This window comes from Eschscholzia californica, unplaced genomic scaffold (assembly GCF_041429995.1).
Source record: "Eschscholzia californica isolate CP2 unplaced genomic scaffold, dmEscCali1.0.p SCAF_4, whole genome shotgun sequence".
NCBI classification, from domain to species: Eukaryota; Viridiplantae; Streptophyta; class Magnoliopsida; order Ranunculales; family Papaveraceae; genus Eschscholzia; species Eschscholzia californica.
The window spans coordinates 10,694,457-10,711,411 of record NW_028238461.1 but is presented as its reverse complement, the minus strand read 5'-3'; the positions used below and the strand labels follow the sequence as shown (position 1 = coordinate 10,711,411).

Genomic DNA, 16,955 nt, shown 5'->3' with positions numbered 1-16,955 from the left:
TGTTAGGGAACATCACGGTCGAGGCAAGAGATGTGGTGGTAGATAGTACTGATGCAGGCGCATAACGCGTGGGCCCACGTTCACGCGTGCCCACGACCCAATCGACTACATTAGTGGTCCTAGTTAGTTTAGGATTAGGAAATTACCTTATGTTGGTATTTCTATTATTTAGGAGTTTTTATGTTTTAAGTATCTTCAATATTTAGGAATCCTAGTTTGAGTCTATCTAGGAAAGTCTATTATCCTATAAAAGGATGTCTAGTCTATTTTGATATTCATATTGAAGAGAAAAACCATTGAAGCTAATTAAGTTTTAGTTTATTTATCGTTTTATTTACCGTTCTTCGTTTATTTTCTTGTTCTTATTTTAATTCCGCTGCGTCTACATCAAGTGGTATTCAGAGCCATCAAAATTCTGGATTTTTTTTTTACAAAAAAAAAAATATCTATGGATACATCTCCTCTCGAATGTTGGAAATTTTTTCCTCGTTTATGTTGGGATCCTATTCGAGATACAACTCAATTTTATATTGATCGAGAAGATGAAAGAAAAATTCATCAAGTTTCTAAAATTCCACTCTTCGAAGGTCAATTTCATATAAATTTCTGGATTCAACACATGGAAGATTGGTTCAGAAATCAAGACGTTCCCGGCGAAGATAAAGATTTTTTAGTTGAGCAACATATGTCCGAAAGAATCTATGAACAATTCAATGCCATGCAATGGAGACTTATTGATCAAGAAAAATCGATCATTGATGATTGGGATACATTGAAAAGTATTTTCAGGTATGGTTTTCTTCCTCTCGATGAATGTTTGTCATGTGTAGAAACAAAAATTGAATTGAGAAGACAGTTCTCCGAAGTTACTTCAGTCACTAAGATCGATGATATTGAAGGAGAAGTTCAAGGAAAAAGGAACAAAATTCTCCCAATGACCGAGGAAGAAGAAAGAAGTAAATTTTCTTCATCAAACCTAACTTCTATTCGTGATGTGAATAAACCATGTTCGGATGAATTATTTGATGCATATGCAATTTTGGGAGAAGACATCCTTGTTTCGAATCATAAAATTTTTCCTACACCATATTCAATGCAAAATTCGCCATATTCACCATCACCTCCATCTTCTAATTATACACCACAACCTTCTACTTGTCAATACCAACCGTCACCACCACCACTAGTGTGTTATACACCTTCATCTTATTATTATCCAACACCATCCGCAAAGCCACCACCACCACCACCACAACCACCACCACCGTACTCTTATTATACACCACCACCATGTTCATCACCGGATATACCACTGTATTCACCATCGTATTCACCACCGTCTTCGCCACCACCTCCGTACTCTTATTATTTATCACCACCTCATTCATCATATTATTCTACACCTACAACCGTTACTACAACTTTTGAAACCGAAAGAGGGAACATCGAAAGAGAACTCCTAACAGAAATCTTACCACCGCAACCGCCTATTTTCTCTTTCCATCAGGAAGACGATGTGATTATTAATTCAATTGCTACGACTACTAGGGTTGACGATTTGGACCAAGCTGCTAGTGTTTTTCCTGAAGAAGATGAATGTGGATACCGCAATGGCGAGACCTCTCGTCACCATCCAGAACTCAGAAGAAGAGATGATTGAGGAGACAAGGACGAAGGAACTAAATAGGTCAACAATGGAACTCGATAATCTCTACTTTCCTCAATCATTCCATGATACAACCACTAATGAAATCAAACGACAATCCACTCATCTCGACCTTCTCTCCCGCGACACCGTTGTCGTCTTGGAACAGTACGAATCTCCACTAAATCTCGATGAATTTTCTGAATTCGATGCATTACAAGACGATTACGAAATCAATTGGCATTTAAATCATATCAGAAGCTTAAAACAACCGACTACTAATGAAGTTCTATCTAGTTCGGTTGCAGTGAGAAATAAAAAACGAGCCGATTTGGACGAGTTGGTAATTGAGGAAAATTACTTCTCTAAACATGGGATGAGAGATAGAGAATCTTATTTGCATCATGAGTATATTGGTGAGTTTCAAGATCAATGTGGAAAGGATAGAGATCAGCCAGAGGAGAAATTGTTTGATACGTTGATTAAGAAGTCTGAAGAAGCTATTTTGGTTGCTAAAATTAGAGGTGAACAACAAAGATTAGGGATTAATGAGAAGAATTGGGCTGATAATGAGAGAGATGAAGAAGAGATGGAAGAAAAAGAAGCAATAAAGGTTGTGTTTGATAGCAACTAGGGGAAAGGAAAAAAAGTAGAGAAACATTTACTCCGAGAAATTTATTCTTCGGGAAAAAATTTCTTCCCAAAAATTTTCTTATTTTTTGTTGTTTGTTTCAATTGGAGAAAAAACTTGTTTCTCTACTTTCTTCACAAACATTTATACTTCATCATCATATGCTCTTGGACACACATAACCAAAATCATTGAAGAAATTGCTAAGATTCACATAAGTAGGTGGTAGATATGATCCATAGTCATCTCAAATGGATTTATATAAAGAAAATAGTGTTCTTTTAGAGAGAGAGATTAAGGGTTGTAGAGAGAGATTCGACCATTAATCTTCTTGTTCATCTCTTTGAAATAAGTTCCATTGTCATCTCAAATGGATTTATATAAAGAAAAAAGTGTTCTTTTAAAGAGAGAGAGAGAGAGAGCTAGACGGTTGTAGAGAGAGATTCGGCCATTAATGCTCGTGTTCATCTCTTTGAAATAAGTTAAACATAAGTGTCTTATTCTCTATAAACCATTAATCTTCTTCCTGAAAAGATTGGACCATAGTGGTGAATCTGAATCCTGACAAAGTGATCACTATAAAAATAGCAATATCAAGAGCAAATTAACTCAGTCAAATACCCCCCTCTCTCTCTCTCTCTATATATATATATATAATATATATATATATATCTTCCAAATCAGGTTTAGATAATGAAAGAAATATTATGGGTTTTGATGGTAATTTAGAAATAGTGGGATCTGGATGAAATCTTTCTTTTGTAACTTGGAGATGATGGGATTTGAAAAATTTTAAGATTGAAAAGAACAGATTAATTTTTCACTCTCACTCTCATCCAAAAGCTTTAAATGCTTGTTTAAAAGTGAGCTATTCTGTTGGAGAGGAAATCATATAAAAATGGAGAAAGGAAGTTGAAGATGAATCTTGAAATTCAGATAATTGTTTGGAGTCATGGGTTCGATTCAATTGTGTTTCTTAGAGAGAGAAAGGTGAGGACGAAGTAGTACAGATACGGGGACAGAGAGATAAAGAGAGGTCTTTATATTTTTACTCTTTATCCAATGGAGAAAGCCTTTCTCAGGTTAGAGAGGGGTCACAAATTCCCCCTATTTTGGGGAAAATCTGGAAATTTAGATCACGTGATTTCAAATTTTCCTTTCCCTTAATTGGCTACCAAACAAAAGAAAGTGTAATGTTTGATACGTTGATTAAGAAGTCTGAATAAGCTATTTTGGTTGCTAAAATTAGAGGTGACCAACAAAGATTAGGGATTACTGAGAAGAATTGGACTGATAATGAGAGAGATGAAGAAGAGATGGAAGAAAAAAAATCAATAAAATCAAAAAAGGAAGAAAAAGAAGATGACTATGAGATGGAAGTGGAAGTAGAAAAGAAAGCAGCTAGTGACCACAACCCACTCCAATGCCAAGAAAAACTCAAACTGACCCTACTACACCAACTCGAACCACAACACAGATCTGATGATGTAAATTTGTTTGAGAAACTATGTTGGCACACTCAATTCCCACGAATGGCTAAGGTTTTTCTTGGGAATAATCATGAACCAATTCCAAGTTCTTGGTTTTCTTCATGGAACCAAGTGGAAGACGCACATCACGTGTTCGATAAAATGTCCCTCACGGGAGTTTCACCTACTCGTTTGTTTCCATTCAAGAAAGAAGTCAATAGGACAAATTTTAGTGCTACACGAAATATTTCCGCTACAAAACTGAAATTTTGTCATGTATCGGCTAAGGTAGTATATGTGGGTTCTTTCATCAAATTAAAGGATGACGAGCGATGTCTAAAATTATTGGACGTTTATATGTTGGCATTGCTTTTGCGAGTATCTTGGCAATATATGATTCAGCTTATAGTTGGTGGTATGGTCCAGATTTGTCTTCTACGGATTTTCAGCAAATTTCGTGAAAAGTGGGAAGTTCATCATATGTTGGTGCATCAAAAGGTTTTCTTCATCGAAAAGGTTCGGGACGAACCTTCTGGGGAACGGGGAGCTGATGCAGGCGCATAATGCGTGGGCCCACGTTCACGCGTGCCCACGACCCAATCGACTACATTAGTGGTCCTAGTTAGTTTAGGATTAGGAAATTACCTTATGTTGGTATTTCTATTATTTAGGAGTTTCTATGTTTTAAGTATCTTTAATATTTAGGAATCTTAGTTTGAGTCTATCTAGGAAAGTTTATTATCCTATTAAAGGATGTCTAGTCTATTTTGATATTCATATTGAAGAGAAAAACCATTGAAGTTAATTAAGTTTTAGTTTATTTATCGTTTTCTTTACCGTTCTTCGTTTATTTTCTTGTTCTTATTTTAATTCCGCTACGTCTACATCAAGTACCCTCAGAGATGAGGTGGCCTGGACGCCCAGCCAAAATGGAGAGTTTACTCTGAAAGAGACGTATAAAGCAATTCGACCTAGAGGAACTCGATTGAGCTGGACTTCCTTAGAATGGTCACCAGGTATACCCAAACATTGCTTCATCACGTGGCTTGCTTTTCGAAGACGCCTCAAAACTAGATCGCTCTTGGCTAGTTTGGGTATGGTTATAGATACTATATGTGTATTCTGTGGGGGAGATGAAGAAACGGATTTCCACTTACTCTTTGGTTGTTCGGTTACAAAGATTATATGGGAATCACTAATAAGATGGGATTTCAGAGAGTATGTGCTGCTGATTGGGAAGGGGAGCTACAGTGGTGTATTAATCACTATGGTGGGCTTTCTATTGCTGCCAGAGTAGGTCGTTTGCTTCTAAATGCCTATGTCTATCATATTTGGAAGGAGCGGAATAACAGGGTATTTAGAGGTTATGTCATGTCACCGGGGCTAATTATACACACTATTTGTTATGAAGTGAGGATCAAGCTGAATACCGTTACCAAACGGTTTGAAGATACGGAGGAGAATCGGAGAACCATCGATCGCTAGAATCTTACTATCTCTCTCCAAAAGCCGGTTTACACTCCATGTAAATGGACTCGGCCGACGGCAGGGAGATATATGATTAACACGGATGGTGCACTAAATGAGGTGGATGCGAGGTATGGAGCCATTATCCGAGATTTGGAGGGGACGGTTGTGAGAGCAGCTACAGGTCAGGTTGATGGACAAACTATCTTTTTACATGAGCTACAGGGTGTTGAGTTGGGATTGGAGTTAGCACTTAACGCCGGATTGCAGGAAGTTGAACTTGGTCTTGACTCGATGAATATCAAGTTACTTCTTGTAAAACCACATCAGAAACTACCATGGAGGGCGAGACGTTTGTGGAAGAGAGTTCAGAGGTTTCGGAGCCAATTTCAGAGTTTTCGGGTTTTTCATGTCTATAGAGAAGCCAATCAGGCTAGTGATTTCTTGTCGAAGATGAAGCTCGGACCGGGGTAACTCACTTGAATATTAGTCAACTTCCGGTGGAATTAGTCCATATTGTTAATGCGGACACTAGAGGAACAGTGAGAATGCGGAAAGGGTGGAGCTAATGATATGATGTAATTTGATTTCTTTGCTGTTTTTTTTTTATATTTATTTCTTTGTATGCGGTGCGGACTTCTCCCGCTTATCATAATAAAAAAATAAAGACATTCTAAAAAATTACGAGTTTTACAATGAATCACGACAAAAAACATATAAAAATAAACAAAATGAAGACACTCCCAAGATCTTTATCTAGTCAATCATTCCCCTCACCATGCATCAAGCACCAAAAACTATAACATAACAAAAGTTAGATACAAAAGAAAAAATATCAAAATTTAATTCTAATGAGTCTCTTTTAGTTTTTTAAGTTTAATTTCTTATATATAATTATAATAATATAATATATAATTATAATAATATAATATATAATTATAATAATATAATATATAATTATAATAATATAATATATAATTATAATAATATAATATAAATATATATATATATATATATATATATAATATGTGTATTAATATGTATGACTACCTTCATCTCCATTCCATCATTATCAATTCCTGTGTCCGACAGGGCTAGAGGAAACATGGGTGACATGGCAGTGAACAAATTCATCCCGAAGGGATTCCTGATTGACCGGACAAAGTTAGCAGCCTTGCCTGACATTATTTTTTGAATTGTTTAGCGTGCTTCGAATCCTTACACTTCATTAAATAATAAAGCGGACTTAAAGCATCCGGCCCGGGTACAAGCCGTGTCAGCTCCGATATTGAAGGTACTCATGAAGAACGGGGACGCGCGAGTGCCCATCTCAATCCTAAACCGAGCTGTAAATTTGAGGAAGAGGATGAATCCACCATTGGCTCAAGAGTCATTGGGGAATATAATATCACTAGCAACAATGATCGTATCGACAAATTCTCATTCGTTGGGTGAATTGGTGGGCCTTTTGAGGTTAGCACTGTTAGGAAAAATAACCTAATTAACTTGTTCAGGAGTATGAAGATAAACGATGTGAAAGTAAAAGTAGAGACACCAAGATTATTTAACGTGGCAAAAAACCCCTCCAAACTAGAAGGTAAAAAACCACGGGACCTAGTCCAGAAATCTTCCACTATAATTAAATAATGGGTTACACAATTCTTCAAGATGTGTACAAACACTCTTGGACAACTACTCTTCACCAAACCTATGGTGGATAAACTGAACAAAGAAACAAAGAAATAAAATCTCTTACTCCTTAGGATTTGAACAAATCCTAGATTCCTAAAGGTTGAAGAAGATAACCACAAACCAAATTGCTTCACAAGATTAATAATCTTCTTTTCTTCAAACCAATATTCTTCTCTTTCAATCTCTTTTGAAAGAACTACTTCAGAAATCTCTCTTTCTCTGACTTCTCTTTGTTCTGGAAGTTGTTGTGTATAATCTCTTCCCTTTCATTCCCTTTTATAATGATAAATAGGGAGGTTTACCAAAAGAAATAGGAATTCCTTTTTAGGCTTGAAAAAATAGAAACTTCTATTTTTTCCCCAAACAAGGAATAAGGGAAATCCTATTCCAACTAGGAGTCCTTTAATTATAAGGAGGGACCCCAACAAACTCCCCCTCCCGACTTATGAAGAGGGACCTACCATCCCCAAACCTGCAACACTGCTACATAGCTCATGTTTGCCTTTGGGTAATGGTTTTGTCATCATATCTGAACCATTGTCGTCAGTATGGAATTTCTCGATCTTCAACACCTTTTCTTCAAGAACATCTTGGATCCACTGGTATCTCACATTTATATGCTTGGACTTTGAATGGAAACTAGAATTCTTACTTAGGTGGATGGCACTTTGACTGTCGCAATGAATAACATAATTATCTTGTTTCATACCAAGTTCTTCTAACAACCTCTTCATCCATAACATCTCCTTGCAACATTCTGTAATGGCAATATATTCTGCCTCTGTAGTAGATAAAGCTACACACTTTTGTAATTTAGATTGCCATGACACTGCTCCCCCTGAAAATGTAAATAAGTAGCCTGATGTAGACCTTTTAGAGTCTACATCTCCTGCCATGTCTGCATCTGTGTAACCGACTAATACTGGCTTATCATTACCAAAACATATACGAGCTTTAGACGTACCTCTAAGATACTTCAGAATCCACTTCACTGCTAACCAATGCTCTTTGCCTGGATTAGCAAGAAATCTGCTTACTACTCCAACTGCAAATGCAATGTCCGGTCTTGTACACACCATTGCATACATCAAACTTCCTACAGCTGAAGCATAAGGAATTTTCTCCATTTCTTCTTTCTCACTTCTAGTTGATGGACACTGATCACGAGTCAACTTGAAGTGACTGGCTAATGGACAACTCACTGGCTTTGTTTTGTCCATATTGAACCTTTCTAGAACCTTCTCAATGTATCTTTCTTGCGATAGCCAAAGTTTTCCAGTTTTTCTATCACGAGAGATATGCATGCCAAGAATTTATTTTGCTGGACCCAAGTCTTTCATATCGAAATACTTGTTTAGTTCCTTCTTTAACCTGCTAATTTTATTAGCATCCTGACCAACAATCAACATATCATCAACATAAAGTAGAAGTATAATCAAATCTCCATCAGGAAATTTATGAACGAAAACACAATGATCTGAAGCCGTCCTGTGATACCCTTGATCCTTCATGAATGATTCAAACTTTTTGTACCACTGTCTTGGTGCTTGTTTCAGCCCATATAAACTCTTCTCTAACTTACAAACCAAGTGTTCCTTACCTTTAACTTCAAACCCTGTTGGTTGTTCCATATACACATCTTCCTCCAAGTCACCATGAAGGAAAGCGGTCTTGACATCTAGTTGTTCAATTTCTAGGTTCATACTTGCAGCCAATCCCAATACTAACCGTATAGAGGACATCTTCACCACCGGAGAGAAAATCTCATCAAAATCAATACCCTTCTTCTGCCCAAATCCTTTCACCACTAGGCGTGCCTTATACCGTGGTTGTGAATTTCTTTCTTCGGTCTTGATTTTGAAAACCCACTTATTTTTAAGAATTTTCTTATTCTTAGGTTTTTCAACCAACTTAAAAGTGTTGTTCTTATGCAATGATTCAATCTCATCTTGCATAGCTTTCAACCACTCCTTCTTGTGTTCATCATCTATGGCTTCTTCATAACACGGTGGTTCTCCACTATCTGTAACCATCACATACTCGTGTGGAGGATACTTGGTAGATGGTGCTCTCTCTCTAGTCGATCTTCTCAATTCAACTGGTGGTTCATGTTGAACTTCCATTTCTTGCTCAACATCATCACCCATAGGAACATCTTCATGAGCTTCATCTTCATGATTTTGTTCTTCACCTGCATTATCATGCATAACCTTAGAAGAGATATGTGGATCTAGATCAATGAGATCATTACTATGATTCTCATGCTTCTCAACTTTTCCGAAGTCCTCAATAGTTTGGTTTTCAAGAAAGACCACATCTCTACTTCTAATAATCTTCTTGTCCACTGGATCCCATAACCTGTATCCGAATTTCTCATCTGCATACCCTAAAAAGATGCATTGCTTGGCTTTATCATCAAGCTTTGCTCTTTGATCTTTAGGTATATGCACAAAAGCCCTGCAACCAAACACCCTTAAGTGTTCATAACTGACTTCTTTCCCAGCCCACACTCTCTCAGCTACATCTCCATCTAATGGTGCTGAAGGTGATAAATTAATCAGATAACATGCAGTACGCATTGCTTCACCCCAGAAGCTTTTAGGCAGCTTTGCTTCTGAGAGCATACATCTGATCCTCTCCACAATAGTGCGGTTCATGCGTTCTGCTACACCATTTTGTTGTGGAGTTTTGGGAACTGTCTGTTCATGTCGAATACCATGGGTTTTGCAATACTCTTCAAACGACCCGATGTATTCTCCTCCATTGTCAGTGCGAATGCACTTCAATGGTTTTCCTGTCTCCCGTTCTACCATGTTGTGGAAATTCTTGAAAACTGCAAGTACCTGATCTTTGGTCTTTATGGCATATGCCCAAACTTTCCTGGAAGCATCATCTATAAAAGTAACGAAATACAAAGCACCACCAAGTGTTTTGACCTTTAAAGGTCCACAAACGTCAGAATAAACAAGCTCCAAAACACTGGATTTTCTTTCAGATGCATTCCTTTGAAAGGATACTCTATGTTGCTTTCCAACTAAACAATAAGAGCAAGTGTTTAAATTTATACCTTTTACGTTCGGTAAGTCTTGTCGTTTAGCAAGGATTTGAAGTCCTTTCTCGCTCATGTGCCCGAGTCTTCTATGCCAAAGATCAGTGGAAGAATCTTTTTCAACTGCATTCAATTCTCCTTTACACAGTTTTATTTGAGTCCTGTATAAAGTACAACACTTCTTCCCTCTTGCTATCACCATTGACCCTTTTGTGAGCTTCCACTTTCCATCACCAAAGTGACTGTGGTACCCTTCATCATCTAATACTCCGGTAGAGATTAGGTTATATCGAAGATCTGGTATATGCCTCACATTCTTAAGAATTAATGTACTCCCTGTGCTCGTCTCGATTTTCACTTCTCCAATTCCTACGATTTTTGAGAAACCTAAGTTTCCCATCCTGACTTTGCCAAGGTCACCAGTTCTGTAAGAGTTAAAGAAATCCTTACATGGAATAGCATGATACGAAGCACCTGAGTCAACCAACCATGTTGTTTCTGGTTCTGACTCAGCCATACTTAAGCAAGTGTCTCCACAACCTGAGAGTAAGATAATGTCATCACCTGAGGCAACTGCCGCAACATTATCTTGTTTTTCATCATCCTTTTTATTTTCCTTCTTTGGTTTCCTGCAATCACTCTTGTAATGACCCATTTTTCCACAACCAAAACATCTAATTTCTTTCTTTGGTTTTGATCTACCCCTTGACTTATCACGGTTATGAGGTTTTCTACTTTTATCTCTCCCCCGTCTTTCTGTAACAAGTGCCTCTGAATGAGACTCGTCTGACGATGATTTCCTTCTTGTTTCTTCATTCAACAAACTACCTGTTACGTGATTCATACGCATTATGCCATCAGGAGTAGAATTGCTAAGAGACACCACTAATGTCTCCCAACTATCTGGTAAAGAATTTAGAAGAAGTAAGGCATGCAACTCATCATCCAAAACTAATTTCATTGCAGAAAGCTGATTTACTAGACTTTTCATCTCATTCAAGTGTTGAGCAATTGAGGTTCCTTCTTTATATTGTAATTTTCCTAGCTTTCTGAACAAGTAAGCCTTTTTGGCAGCTGTCTTCTGATCATATAATTCTTCTAATTTCCTCCATAGACTATAAGCGGAAGTCTCCGTCGATACATGATGAAAAACACTGGGTTCTACCCATTGTCGAATAAATCCAACAACCTTACGATTTAATACCTTCCAATATTCTTCATCTATCTTCATCGGTTTTGTACCGTGATTTTCAATGGGTGCAGCTAGGTCTTTGCAGTATAACAAATCTTCCATTTTTGCTTTCCACATCAAATAGTTTTCTCCATCTAAACTAATCATTCGATTAGTATTCACTTCCATATTTCTGAACAATAAATCCAACCTTAGCTCTGATACCACTTGTTAGGAAAAATAACCTAATTAACTTGTTCAGGAATATGAAGATAAACGATGTGAAAGTAAAAGTAGAGACACCAAGATTATTTAACGTGGCAAAAAACCCCTCCAAACTAGAAGGTAAAAAACCACGGGACCTAGTCCAGAAATCTTCCACTATAATTAAATAATGGGTTACACAATTCTTCAAGATGTGTACAAACACTCTTGGACAACTCTTCACCAAACCTATGGTGGATAAACTGAACAAAGAAACAAAGAAATAAAATCTCTTACTCCTTAGGATTTGAACAAATCCTAGATTCCTAAAGGTTGAAGAAGATAACCACAAACTAAACTGCTTCACAAGATTAATAATCTTCTTTTCTTCAAACCAATATTCTTCTCTTTCAATCTCTTTTGAAAGAACTACTTCAGAAATCTCTCTTTCTCTGACTTCTCTTTGTTCTGGAAGTTGTTGTGTATAATCTCTTCCCTTTCATTCCCTTTTATAATGATAAATAGGGAGGTTTACCAAAATAAATAGGAATTCCTTTTTAGGCTTGAAAAAATAGAAACTTCTATTTTTTCCCCAAACAAGGAATAAGGGAAATCCGTTTCTATTTTTTCCCCAAACAAGGAATAAGGGAAATCCTATTCCAACTAGGAGTCCTTTAATTATAAGGAGGGACCCCAACAAGCACTTAGTAAGACCAAGGATGATTACATACGTAAACTACAGATTAGTGATGAGTTCTTAATACAATCAATCGCTAAGGAGGAATCAGGTTTGGCAATGGGATTAAAGGAAGGCTGATGTTTATGTAATAAGTAGTTGCTGTAGATTTCCACTGTATGAGAGTGAGTTTGGATGGGGAAGAATACAACTACTAGTATAGCTCAAACACTAAGGAAGAATACAATTATTTTGATGGATACCAAATGTGGGACGGAAAACAAGCTTGGGTGGGGCTTGAAAAGGATCTCATGGCTGCACTTGAACACAACGAAGAATTCGCTGAATTTGTTTCTTTCAACTGATTACTAATTAGAAGAATTTAAAGTATACACCCAGATCTAAACTATTGTCTATTGGTACATATGTTTAGGTATGATGGAGATTTTATGTATACGTCAGTATTATCAATCGGACTACTATTTATTAACATGTATATGGGAGAATAGTTCCGCATAAAATAATGATGATCTAATCATTAAGAATATAATGTACAAGTTCTCTCTACCTCATTGTCAATTAATTCTTATTAGATTACCACAAACTGAACATGATGATTCGTTTATGTTACATGACCACAAAATCAAAAGTATAGTCTAATAATATCTTCTCTTATGTATAATGTTATCAGGAGCATAAATGAGTCTGAATTCTATTAGTGGGATCGGGTTGTCGAGGTAACTATGTTTTATGCAAGTATAATTCTATACCTATTGTTTTTGCATAGGTTAAATATGTATCCATTGAATTAGTAATGTTATTATCTAGGAAAAATAGAGTTGTTAATGTCCATTACATAATCAAGTCTAAATGCGAGGGGTCAAGTATATTTGAGCCTTATGTGATACTCAAATCATATAATGGTTCTGTTAACTCTTTGTCTGTGTAGAGTCGAATTAGATCAAATCCATTTTCAACTTCGATTTCAGAATGTAGTTTAAGATAGGAGATCCTAATAACATCTTTGAACTATAAGTCCAGCAATACAAGAACATAACTTTATCTTTAGTTCACATATATGGCCATGAAGCACTTAACAATCTTTGGCCCAATTTGGAGATCTTGTATGTGATTTTTCTGTCTTAATAGCTAGGTAGAAATGGAATTTGAATTTAGATAATGCTGACCTATATGTTCTTACAGATATAATGTTTTGTCATTTTGAAATAGTACTCTGCTCAATATTAACTTGTGGAGATAATAAACTGATACAAGGTGAGTGGAACAAAAGCGGGGTCTTTTGTGATTAAATATGACAAGACTTGCCTCTTTTTTACTCTTTTATGTTCTATAGTAAAAGCATACGAAAACATAATAGGTGTGGAACTTGGGTGGAATCAACAAGGGTACCTTTAAAGGTCATGAAGTACCTATTTCTTTCATAAACCCCCATTACAAAGAGAATAGAAATGTAAGAACAATTACTCATTTTGATCTTCAATGCCGACTTGATCGCTTCTATTTCACTTATGGTCTCTGTGTTTGTGTATAAGATACAGTCACTTATTGAAGTTGGTGTTGATGGGAAAATTAAGATCTAGAACCATATCAAACCAAATCAAGACATAAAAGTAAAACGCCTTGCCAACTATGAATAGTCAGATGACATATATGAGTTTATCAGATCATAGGTTAATGTCAAGGATTGAATTTACAAATTGTTGAAAAGGGGGCTTTTAAACCAAATTTGGGTTTGGGCCCAATATAAAAGTGTGGGTTTGAGTAAATGGTTTACCAAACTAGAAGGCGTAAAAAAGTAAAAGCCTCGTGAAATTAATTAAAAGGGTGTAGAGAGTTCTTTTCTTAGTCAAGTTCAAGAACAATCTAGAGAGAGAAAGTAAAAGGAGAATAGTATACAAGAAACTTGAAGAAGAAGACATAGATCTAGTATGAATATTGTGTTTAAGGTAAGAACTAACTTCAATATCTAGTTTAATATTGTGACAAAACTTTGTGTCTCTTGTTTTATGAGATTGTGTAGATCTAAAGAAGCTTTATTATATGAAAGTATGTTGATGTGAATCTTTTGAGTTTATTTGAGTGTATTGAAGTATCTATACCTCTAATCTCCAACAAATTGGTATCAGAGCCATATTAGTTTATCAATTCAAGCTTTCTCAACATTTTTTGAGATATAGGGTTTGTGAAATTTTTGGGGATCTTTTAAGAAAATGTCAAATATGATACAACCTCAAATACCTAGGTTAACTAAAGAGAACTATGAACATTGGTGTATTCAAATGAGTGTATTATTGGGATCTCAAGATTTGTGGGATATTGTTCAAAATGGTTATGTAGAACCAACTCAAGAAGAAGAGAGTTTTATGAATGATGTACAAAAGTGTGTTCTTAAAGACTCAAGAAAGATGGATAAAAAAGCCTTATTTCTTATCTATCAAGGAATTGATGGTCCTACATTTGAAAAAGTGTCCGAAGCAAAATCATCGAAAGAGGCTTGGAATATTCTCAAGAATTCATTTAGAGGAGTTGATAAAGTGGTAAAGGTTCGCCTCCAAATTTTGCGTGGTGAATTTGAAAGATTGAGTATGAATGAAGGAGAACTTGTCTCCGATTATGTTTCAAGAGTATTGTCTAATGTTAACGAAATGAAAAGGTTTGGTGAAAAATGTGATGATGTTCGGGTGATGGAGAAGATTTTACGGTCTTTGACACCTAAATTTGATAATGTGGTTATTGTCGTTGAAGAATCAAAAGATTTGAAATCCATGACGGTAGATGAATTGATGGGAACATTGCAAATCCATGAACAAAGGGTGAATAGAAATGTCGCAACCTCTTCAAATTGTTCGGTTGATCAAGTACTTCAAGCAAAACTCACTTTAGAAGAAAAAAAATATACACCCCAAAAAGAAAGAGGCTATGAGAGTTATGGTAGAGGTTATGATAATGGTAGAAGATGCTTTGGAAACCAAAGAGGAAGAATTTTTTTTAATAGAGGAAGAACAAATGAACCAAGAGGAAGAGGTAGAGGAAACTTTACTAGACCTTATAATAGCCAAGGTAGAGACAAAAGGGATATTGAATGCTATAATTGTCACAAGCTCAGGCATTATAGTAATGAATGTTGGTATAAAAATGAAGTTAAGGAAGAATCAAACCTTGTTGAAGATGAAGTAGAAATTAATGTTGATCCTACATTGTTATTTTCTTGTGATGGTCTTGACGAATCACAAACAAACACTTGGTATTTCGACACCGGTGCAAGTAATCATATTTGTGAAAAAAGAAAATTATTTGTTGAAGTGAATGAAAGTGTGAAAGGGTGTGTAAAGTTCGGTGACTCCTCAAAGATACCGGTGCTAGGGAAAGGTAATAGCCTCATTCAACTAAAAAATGGAAAACATAACTATATTTCCGATGTCTATTATGTTCCCGCAATGAAAAATAATATTTTGAGTTTGGGACAACTTTTAGAAAAAAGTTATGATATAAGATTGAAGGATCTTCATCTCACATTAAGAGATAGAAGTGGAACTCTAATTGCTAAGGTAAAGATGGCAAAGAATAGATTATTTCCCTTGAACATTCAACATGGTGATGCAAAATGCTTAAACTCTATTGTGAAAGATGAATCTTGGTTGTGGCACTTGAGACTTGGGCATCTAAACTTTGATGGGATGAAGACCTTGGCAAGCAAGAATATGGTAAAGGGTTTACCATGTATTGATCACCCAAACAAAGTGTGTGAAGGGTGTATCTTTGGCAAGCATCATCGCACAAGTTTTTCTAAAGAAGGGAGGTGGAGAGCATCTAATATATTGGAGCTTGTGCATACCGATGTTTGTGGTCCATTGAAGCCAATGACAAATGGAGGTAACAATTACTTTCTCACTTTTATTGATGATTTTAGTAGAAAAACATGGGTTTATTTCCTAAAAAATAAATCCGAAGTATTTGAGGCATTCAAAGAGTTCAAGAACATGGTTGAGAAACAAAGTGGTTTTATGATAAAGAAACTAAGGTCCGATAGAGGTGGAGAATATACCTCAAGAGCATTTGATATGTTTTGTAGAGAACATGGGATTGTTCATGAACTTACTCCGTCATACACACCACAACTAAATGGAGGCCGAAAGGAAAAATCGCACCATATTAGACATGGCAAGAAGCATGTTAAAAGAAAAAAGTTTGCCTAGAGAATTTTGGGGTGAAGTCGTTGCATGTGCCGTATACTTGTTAAATAGATGTCCCACTAAAAGTGTCTATATGAAGACCCACCAAGAGGCATGGGGTTATTACAAGCCTAGTGTATCTCATTTAAAGATATTTGGATGTATTGCTTATGCAAAGATACCGGAAGCAAGAAGAACAAAACTTGATGACAAAGGTGAGAAATGTATCTTTCTTGGGTATAATGAGCAAATGAAATGTTAGAAGTTGTTTAATCCAATTGTCAATAAAGTTCTATTTAGTAGGGATGTGGTATTTGAAGAAGATTTGGCATGGGAATGGAGAGGAAAAGAAATTGTTTAAGTTGAACTTAGACTTGAAGGAGAAGAAGAAGAAGAAGATGTGTCACCAAGAGAATTTCAAAGAGACCCACAAACACCATCGTCCTCATCTCCATCATCCTCATCATCAGGGGGAAGTTCTAATGAAGGGCCAATGAAAACAAGGAGTTTGAGAGAGATATATGAAGTTGTGGATAATGAAGAAGAATTAAATTTGTGTTGTTTTCTCATGGATTGTGATCCTATTAGTTATGAAGAAGCCATCCAAGAAGAAAAATGGGAAAATGCTATGAATGAAGAAATTAATGCAATTGAAAAAAATGATACTTGGGAGTTGACAAATTTGCCAAAAGGATACAAACCTATTGGTGTGAAGTGGGTGTATAAGACAAAGAAGAATGCAAGTGGAGAAGTCCAAAG

The 16,955-nt window shown here is 36.1% G+C and overlaps 1 protein-coding gene across 1 annotated transcript; it reads left to right on the top strand.

Moving 5' to 3' along the window:
* Positions 1 to 1,610: 1,610 nt before the first annotated feature.
* On the top strand, positions 1,611 to 4,205 carry LOC147542587 (uncharacterized). The gene is made up of 2 exons (XM_086635314.1): positions 1,611 to 2,169; positions 4,147 to 4,205. Exons 1-2 carry the CDS (start codon positions 1,611 to 1,613, stop codon positions 4,203 to 4,205), a joined length of 618 nt encoding a protein of 205 aa, XP_086491440.1.
* Positions 4,206 to 16,955: the final 12,750 nt, after the last annotated feature.

What these genes read in the sequence shown, in the direction of transcription:
- LOC147542587 (XM_086635314.1), top strand. Translation starts at nt 1,611, where the DNA reads ATGGCGAGACCTCTCGTCACCATCCAGAACTCAGAAGAAGAGATGATT. An exon ending in TTTGGTTGCTAAAATTAGAG is followed by an intron (nt 2,170 to 4,146) that starts GTGAACAACAAA and finishes TATATGATTCAG; the next exon opens with CTTATAGTTGGTGGTATGGT.